The sequence below is a fragment of the Poromitra crassiceps genome (assembly GCF_964638095.1).
Source record: "Poromitra crassiceps genome assembly, chromosome: 3".
Taxonomy (NCBI): domain Eukaryota; kingdom Metazoa; phylum Chordata; class Actinopteri; order Beryciformes; family Melamphaidae; genus Poromitra; species Poromitra crassiceps.
The window spans coordinates 62629865-62639525 of NC_139625.1; the positions used below are offsets into that span (position 1 = coordinate 62629865).

At 45.2% G+C, this 9661-nt stretch overlaps 1 protein-coding gene across 2 annotated transcripts in view; it reads right to left on the reverse strand.

Moving 5' to 3' along the window:
- The window catches only part of LOC310772636 (glycerol kinase), a gene marked incomplete at its 3' end in the record, with an annotated part of 31504 nt that overhangs the window by 20274 nt on the left and 1569 nt on the right, over positions 1-9661 (reverse strand). For both annotated transcript variants that reach the window (XM_083632485.1, XM_083632484.1), the window contains exon 2: positions 751-824. In XM_083632485.1, the coding sequence (XP_083488611.1) occupies positions 751-824 (74 nt within the window). The remainder of the gene's footprint in view (positions 1-750; positions 825-9661) is intronic.

Below are 9661 nucleotides of genomic sequence, written 5' to 3' on the forward strand. Positions count from 1 at the left end.
ACATACATACATACATACATACATATTAGGGCTGTGCCGATTCACTTATCTCCCGATTCGATACTATCACAATACTTTGGTGCCGATTCGATATATATTGCGATTCACGATTATTGCGATTCTACGATTATTGCGATTCGATATTACGATTTATTGCGATTTTGTTTATTTTTTTCTTTTATTTTTTCAGTTTGTTTGCTTTTTACACTAGATTAGAACATGGGAAAAGTTGAATCATACACTAGAGACTGTATATTATATATCATGAGTAGGGCTGGGCGATATAGTTAAAAACAGGGGCGGACTGGGATCATAATTCAGGCCGGGCATTAGATACCAAGCAGGCCAGGCCGATATGGGCCAACGCGCGTGAAATTTGGGCCGTTTGAAGCCAGATTTGGGTCCAATTTTACAATGAGATGCACCCACTTTAACCCTGAAGTGTAATTATTACTTCAGACTAACTAATAAAGTAATAAAACCACTAGTAAACCAGTAGGCGGCGCCTGGCCTGCTGTTCAGTGAGTGGCCTGACTGCAAGCACCCAAAAAAAAAAAAAAAAAAAAAAAAATTTTTTTTTTTTTTTAATTTGCGATTATCGATTCTGGAATAAAAGATCGATCCAAAAAATCGTGACATTAAAAATCGCGATACTTAGGTGAATCGATTTTTTCCCCCACCCCTAATACATATGTACTTTCACCAACAAGACGCCCTTAATGAAGGGGTTTGAGATGAATTGTCACGTACCCTTCTTTGGGGAAGCTCTGTTTGATCTCCACCTGATGATGGCTGAGCAGCTCTGCTGTTTTCGAGTTGAACACCTTCAAAAAGGAAAAAAGAGCATAAGAAATCAAATGCAGCCTCAGCCAACATTCAACACACTTTCCTTAACATCTATCAGTCCAGTGACAGTCACCCAACCCTGGTCAACCTCACCTCAACCTCCTAGTTACTGGCAAGGATTGCATCTTCCAGTCATAAGCCTGCTTGCTGCCTCCCTCAAGTACAAGTTGAACATCGTGTTGTTATGTTGTTATGGACTATACAAGGTAGAACTTGCCCTATCTGATGACACATGTTTAATAAGTACAACAGCTGTAGAGAGGAAGACTAAACATTAACAAAGCTGTTCCTGGGAATGGGACTGAGCGCCACACGCGGGAAACTCCATGAAAACAAATCAATACGAAGGGAACAATCAAATTACTTTTGGGAGAGATAATAAATCAACATGAATCACTTGCGTCACCCTGTTGAAGGCTTTGGTAGCCAGCCACAAATAAAAATTAAAGCCTTTTCATTTGAGGGCCTTGAACTATTCACGTCCGAGTTTTTCTCCCCATTTAGTGCCTCTTCTTCCTCTATAATAATAATTCACTAATTACTGGAATAAAAGCTTTGTTCAACATGTGCCAAGGAAATCTACAGTATATGTTACAGTTACAGTATATAGACTGTAACGGTTTATTGAAATGGTTTATTACAGTAATTAGGCTAGTTAAAGCCAGCAACAGATTTCTTCCACCCTGAAGCTTTTTTTTTAGCAAAGGTTCCCCTGTCTTGTTGCAGTTTCTGACAGACAGGAAAGGTGACTCATGTCAGAGGAGATAGTCAAACAAAGGATTAGGTTTTACACATTTATTTCACAAAGCTTCTATTTTATGTTAGTTGGATTAACACCTCTAGGGATGGTGAGGTTTTGTCATATTCAATATATTTTAAGAAAACAACGCCACTTTCGTCACATCAGTGAATTTCATCACGATACGATATATATATACCGTATATATATATATTTCCGGCGAGAGTGGCCAAGAACTCTCTGTTCCAGAGCTTGGACCCTCTACATCATCTTATATCCCATCTGTTATTGTGTCTCCAAAGAAGACCTGTGCTTGGGGCCTGCTGCCTAGCGCCAACAGCCGCAGCTAGCGTCGACGCGGTGCTAACTAACTAGCTAGCTAGCTAGCGATCATGCGAGTGGATGATACGTGTGGGTTGGCATGGCCTCGCCCCAAACCCGAGGTATACAAGTCTGAAGATGGGAGAGTGATTGTGGAGGATGAGTTACTGAACTTCGTTGTCATTAAAATGAGAACTGTGGCACATGATGAGATCGTTATGTTGGTCACAAACCACTTCCCGTCCGAGTGGATTGAAGAGTCCAAACAGCTGTTGTTTGATATGTGCAAGACCAAAATACGTAACGTCAAGCATAATGGCGTACAGAAAGACAGTAAAAACATTAAAGACTGTATGAAGGTGATTAATGAGTGCGGTGACAGTATCGCCAGGCTCGTCTCCCACTATCTGGACCGGCTCCCACCGGTGGGTTTTGGCAGCATTGATGCCTCTGCCCTGCTCAGTAGAGTTGCACAGCTGAGCTGGGAAGTTACCAGAGTGAGGGATGCCCAGGACGACCAGAGAGCTTCGTGGAGCCTCTGGCCAGGCCCACGTTGCGAGTGAAACCCCAGCGGCAGTGAATCAGCCCCGTGGTTCCCCTGGCCGGTGCCACGGGGCGAGAGAAACCCCGGCGGTGGTGAAGGAGCGCCGTGGATCCTCTGACAGGGCCCACGAGGCGAGAGAAGCCCCGGCAGCGGCGAAGTGGCCCCATGGACCCTCTGGCCGGGCCCATGGGGTAGGTGAGGCATCTTTCTTCCAGGAGAGAGGGGACACGGATTCAGCTGTGCCTGGTCGCCAGCTGGAGGTGTCCCCGGGCCCCCCGCTGCTGTATTGTGTGTCCAAGAGACTTTTTTTTTTTACCTAAACAGGATTTAGAGAGACTAAACTCACTGCATCAAGACTTTTATGGGGCGGGTGAATCTACTACTGACCTGAGCACCAGGATAGTTCATGGCAGAATACCTGGTGGTGTTGCTGTGCTTTGCCATAAAAAATATGATCAGCTGGTGAATGTGGTTAGACTGGATGTTGATTGGGCCATAGGGATTGAGTTTAAGTGTGGTGAAAAAAAACTACCGTAATGATATTGAACATGTACACACCGTATGAATGTTCCCAAAATGAGGATGAATATCTTAATAGATTGGGTTGCATCATGTCTTTCATGCAGGATTATCCTTCCCCTTGCTTTTTTATTGTGGGTGATATGAACGCGGATGTGTCTGATGGCAGGTCTCTATTTGCCAATCATCTAATGCAGTTCTGCTCTGATAGTGGCCTGATCCTCTCTAGTAAAGTGCTCCTGCCTGATAGCAGCTACACTTACATTAGCGAGGCCTGGCACACAACCTCATGGCTTGATCATTGCATCTGCACAGCTGATGCACACGATTCCTTAGAGGACATGAGGATTCACTATGAATTTGCCACTACTGATCATGTGCCTTTTTCCCTCTATGTAAACCTAGGAAATATACCCTCTCTCTTGCACATAGCAGCATACGTGTGGGAAGAATAGATTGGTGTAACCGGACGGAGGAGGATCTTAAAAAATACTATATTCAGTCCGACACCTTGCTGAGTAATATTAAACTACCAAAAGATGCCATTGCATGTCGTGATATTAACTGTAAGAGCCCCCAACATGGTATTGAATTGTGCTCCCTATATGATAATATTGTGAATTCCCTCCTTGTCGCCAGCAGGCCTTTGCATAAGACCAGACCAGACCACACAAAGCCAAGCCAGGCTGGAATCACTATGTGGAAGAGCTTCATGTTGAGGCTAGAAGGAGCAAATGCAAGTTTTAATTATGCTCTACGCTTCATTAACTCATTGAGTGCCAATGACGTCGATCGGCGTCAAAGTAAATAGTAACGTTCAGTGCCAATGACGTCGATCGGCATCAAATGCGTTTTTTGACGGTGGGACGTGGATCAAAGCCTCAGGCATCTCCTGTACAAATATTGTAGCTATTGAAGGTGTATAACCTATTTTACGGACTCATTAGGTGGCGACAGTGCTCTCCAGATTAGAGAAAGGTCAGGAAAACAGCAGGAAAAAGCCCCGTGATGAAAGAGAAACCGCTCATACTGCAGCCAGAGCCATATAGATTGCTCTGGCTGGAGCTGACGTTGGCTGCGAACAGCAGTCAATCCGCGCCCACAACTGAGCCCATCTGTCTCTACTGTATAGTTTCTCCACATGATTAGCCGCCAGAAAAGCAGCACCCGACGCCGAAGGGCCAAACCATTCTCAGCAGTCCGGTTTGGCTTTTGGCACGCTGGGTGCGTGAGGCTGTGTGTTAGTGTGGGGAGGAGTTTGCAGCTGAGGGGGGGGAGAGGGGGGTGGGGCACGCAGGGCACCACACAACTACACCACGTCACTACATCAGAAAATATTAGCTTCAGAGTCAATGAATGTGCTTGAAATGCTTCATTTCACAAAAGGCTGAATATCTCAGGTTCTAATTTGAAACGCCCGTTTTTGCTGAAAACAACCTATCTTCTCCGGCTCATAACTAAAGAACGGAAAATGGTATCAATAAACTTTTTTTTGCTGATGATACAATAGAGTCTCCTCGTTCTTTGTGCGTGTTCGGTGTTTACATAGGAATATCACACAATATTCTGTGGGCCTCGAGAAATCACTGAAAACGCTCTGAAACTCTGGCACTGGGAGCGTCCGTTCTCCAAAAGTGGCTGGCACTCAATGAGTTAAGAGAAATGAAAATACGATGAGGTCTGATTCTCTTGCAAGGAAGCTACAAAACAATAGTACTAATGAATTCTGGAAAGAAATTAAACAAATTAATAATTGTAAAACCTCACTACCAACCAATATTGATGGTGTCAGCGGCCCAGAGGAAATCTCTCAGCTATGGAGGAAACATTATTATGAGCTGTTCAACTGTGTCAAAAGCAACATCTTCACAGTGGGCAACATTGACATTGAAGAGGATGTGATTGTCTCCTCACAAGAAATATATGATGCAATTAGGATTCTAAAAGACAATAAAGCATGTGGCATGGATAATATATCTGCAGAGCATTTAAAACTTGCGAGCAGAAAACTCTGTCCCCTATTGGGCATTTGTTTTACAGGACTTTTTGTTCATGGTATTTTACCTGACTCTATTTTATCGGTTTTATTAAAGCCCATTATTAAAGACAAATCTGGTAAAATCAACAGTTCGGACAACTACCGGCCTATAGCTTTGGCCATCTTATCCAAGGTTTTGGAGAGGACAATACTGAATAGGCTGGAACAGTTCATCCTGACCGCTGACAATCAATTTGGTTTTAAACCTGAACATGGCACAGATATGTGTATTTTTGCTTTAAAAGAAATTTTAGATCTGTATAACAGACACAATTCTACAATGTTTATCTGTTTTATTGATGCCTCTAAGGCCTTTGATCGTGTAAACCACGAAAAATTATTTTATAAACTGCAAGACAGAGGGGTTCCCTCATCTCTTGTGAGAATCCTGGTTTTTTGGTACTCACATCAGTCGATGTACGTAAAATGGGGTGACTCCACATCTGCTCCATTTAACGTATGTAATGGAGTAAAACAGGGGAGCATTTTATCCCCCTTTCTCAATATTTACATGGATGAGCTTTCCATCCGGCTAAACAGCTGCAGAACAGGCTGCATGGTTGGTGACACCATTATAAATCACCTGATGTACGCAGATGATATAGTGCTGGCTTTCAAGAGTTACTAAGAATATGCTCTCAATATGGCTCTGATTTCGATATTAAATTTAATGGGAAAAAGAGTAATGTCATGATAGTCAGAAGCAAGGAAGATAATAAATTGTCATTCCCTGCCTTCTTTCTCTCTGGTACTGTCCTTAAATCATGTGGAGAGGTTAAATACGGTACTTAGGACACTATCTGACCGATGACCTGTCTGATGATAGGGACATTCAACGACAATACAGAATGATGTACGCTCAGGCTAATATGTTGATACGTAAATTTAGTATGTGTGCTCATCGTCTGTGAAGATTACTCTGTTTGAAACATTTTGTACACCAAAAGCACTGCCCACTTGTGGCGGCGCTACAAAAGTAGAAGTATGCAGAAACTCAAGGTAGCATAATGATGGCATGAGGCTGCTGCTGAAAGTGCCAAGAAGGAGCAGTGCAAGCCAAATGTTTGTAAGTATTGGTGTTTCGACATGCCCTGCTGTACTCAGGAACTTCATGTACAATTTTATGTGCAGGATCTCTGAGTCACCAAATAGCATTATCTCAGCACTTGTAAACCCTGCCATGAGTATGGTTAGGTTCACCTCAAGGCTTTGGAACCACTGGCGCTTTAGCCTAAATGCAAATATTGGAACTATATAAATTTGTATCTGTCTGTATTTTTATTATGTTTTGTATTCTGTATTTTTTTTATTGTGATGTACTATGGACCGCCTCTGTGTCTGGAATAAAGTGTTGATTGATTGATTGATATAGATTATTTGGACAACAATACGATATTTGCTGACATCACAAAGTCTGACACAATACGATAATGATTCAATTTAGGGGTCTGTGATCGATATTAGACGATATCATATGCTCATTTAACACAATCAACACAGCTACCAAATATAATACCTCTCAAATGGCGACTAAGACTTTTAAATACTTTTTAAGGGCCTTCATTTCCCCTAAATTGATTTATCAACTTTAATACTCTTCAAGACATACCCTGATTACCATTTGCTTTCTCACAGGAGGATCTCAAAGATGAAAGATTTATGGCATCTTTATAGGCCGCAATGCATACCTTTCTCTGCCAAATTTCACCAGGATAATTTAATACTGGTTCTGTCCCACAAACAGAGTGATCTGGTGCTGCCTTTAAGTGCTGTTGGAAATATCGCAATTATGACTTAAGCACACATGAAGGTCTGGCCTGGCGGGGGCGCCGTTGAGGCCATTCAGGCCTGTTGTGGAGGCGGGTAAATACACAAAAGAAACAAATCACTTTTTTTTATTTGCATAGTAAGTTTGCCAACTTTTAAATATTTAAATTCATTGTAGTATCAAACTAACTGAGAACAAGGTCTTAAGAAAATATTTCCTTTCTGATTCAGAATTGATTTTGTTTATTGGTGGTTTTGTTGCCTTTTTGGGCAGCAGGGCTATTCAACTGGCGGCCCGCGGGCTGGATCCGGCCCGCCAATCAAGTCAGACCGGCGCGGCGGTTGAGTCCCCCGCCCCCCCCCCCCCACCCCCCAAAAAAACAATTAAACAATGAAACCTCATTTACTTATTACACCCGACTGGTTGTTTTTCAGATGTGATCTAGCTAAAGTGAACTAAACAAGTCAGATTCACTATAAATGTTTTTCAGGAGATGCTGTGATGTAGCTACAAGAAAGGTGCATTATAAATGGTTTTTCAGGGGATGTGTGATGTTGCTAGCTAGGTTCTAAACAAGAAATATGGTTCAAATGTTTACAGTAGTTTTCCTTTCTCGCTGCACTACAATGTTACAATGCTGTGAGACGTAGCTAAACACAAAAGATGCAATATTAATAGTTTTTCATGAGATACTACTCAGTATTTAATACTGTGCTAGGTTCTAAACAAGAAAGAATGTTTACAGTTGTTTTCCTTTCCTGATGCACTATACATGTTTACAATGCTATAGTGTAGCTAAGAGATGACAGAATTGACCAAATTATATTTCAAATAGCTGACATGTGTTGTAGAATACTTAGATTTGTTTCAAATGTGTTTACTTTTGGGGCTTTAACACAGCTTTTGTTGCACAGAAATTAAGCACTTTTAAATTAAAATTAAGCTACTTTTGCAATGTAGTGAAATAAAAGTTTCGAAAATGTGGTGCACGTTGTGTCAAGTGTTAGTGTACATATTGTGGCGACCCAGAGTTTGACATGTCGTTGGCGATTACGACGTTACGTGAAGGCAGCGGACCAGCCAGTGTGTAGGGGACTTCCGGTCTCGGGTGAGGAGCGAGTCTGAGAATACGAGGAAGCGGACTGGACGTGTGTGTAGCTAGGAGCTGTGTGTGTGTAGCTAGGAGCTATGAGTGTGAACCGGGAATAAAGACTGTACCAAGTATTGCCTCTTCTCCTCCTCATTAATGATCCGGGAGCGGATTATTACATTGGTGTCTAGAAGTGGTAACTACGAACTTTGCCGCTCGCCTCGTGCGATAGCATCAGAAAAAAAATAGAGGAGAGGAACGGAGAAACGGACTGTTGCTGCTCGCCGCGGAGGTTCCAGCCAGCTGCAAGCTAATCGGGCTGGATTTCCCTCAAGTAGGTCGACTGAAGTGCTACAGTGGGCGGGTGAAGAGGCAGCGCGGAGAGAAGGGGAACGGAACCGAGTGAAGATTAACGCCTTGGAGGATTGACTTGGCGTGAGTGGTTAGCTGTGTGTGCTAACTGCTAAGACATTAGCTGGTTTGCTAACTGCTACAAGGCTAGCTGTGTGTGCTAGCTGGAGGCTAGCTGTGTATGCTAGCTGGGGGTTAGCTGGTGTGCTAACTGCTACAAACACCACGTGGAATGGCGCACGTTGGTGGACCCTCGTCGTTGGACGGGGGGGGGGGAGGAGCTACCGGCTCCGGAGTTCAGCGCGGTACTGGCTGGCATGGAGACACACCTGAAGCAGGAGTTCAGCGCGGTGCTTGCCGGCGTGGAGGACCGATTGATGCGGGAGATCAGACGGCTGTTGGAAGCGACGCCTGCCTGGGCAGAGGAGCTTATGAAACGGCTGCAGGAGGTCACGCAGCACGGAGAAAAGCGGACGGAGGAGCCGCAGAGACTGTGTTGGACTTGTGGAGCACAGGGTCATTTGGCGAGGTGGTGTCACAGCATTCCTTCGGAGCAGACCAGGTACGCGGAACAAGGGTACTGGGGGCGCCCGGGTGTCTGCTGGTCGTGCGGGACGTTTGGACATCTGGCCAGGGAGTGTCCGGAGGCTGTCGGAGGACAGAGGACAGCGGGAGAGGAGAGATGCGCAGGCGGCTGGCAGGTGAGACTCTGTTGGTCGTGTAAGAAGCCTGGACATTTGGCCAGGAACTGCACTGAGTCTGTGGAGGACGAAGGAGGGACACAGGCTGAAGAGAACGTTATTAGAGTCGGGGGACTGACGATTGTGTCTCCAGAGGAGAATGTGTGCAGCCGGGGGGAAGAGGACATTGTTAGGGTCGGGAGAGTGACGATGGTGTCTCCAGATGAGCGGGTGTTGCTAACGCCGGAGGAACCGGCCCAGCCTAGCTCCTCTGCACCCCCCACAATTGCTCCGCAGGAAGCCAAGGTGGAGATCGCCGTCGGTTGTGTTCTCCCTGCTGCCCTGAACACGCCGCCCCCTGGGGGAGGGGGACGGGAGGACGAGCGCGTGCAAGAGGTGGAGGAAGAGGAGTACTGTGCAGATGTGGACCTGACAGATGAGGACATGGACATCATGGATGTCGACGTGGATGAGTGGAAACGCAGGCAGGCGGAGGACGCGGACATCGGTCCGGTGCTCGCGTGGGTGGCGGCCGGACGCCGGGCCCCTGTGGAAGAGATTCGCACATGTTCCGGTGCCACGAAGGTACTGTGGAATATGTTTTCGGACCTGCGTTTGGGTAAAGATGGGCTTTTGGAATTGACAGGGTTCGGGATAGAGGGGTTCCAGGCGGTGGTACCCAGCTACCTGCGGGGAGTGGTGCTAAGGTGGGCACACAGGGCCCCCAGATCCGGTCCCCCCGGATCCGGTCATTTCGGGCCTGAA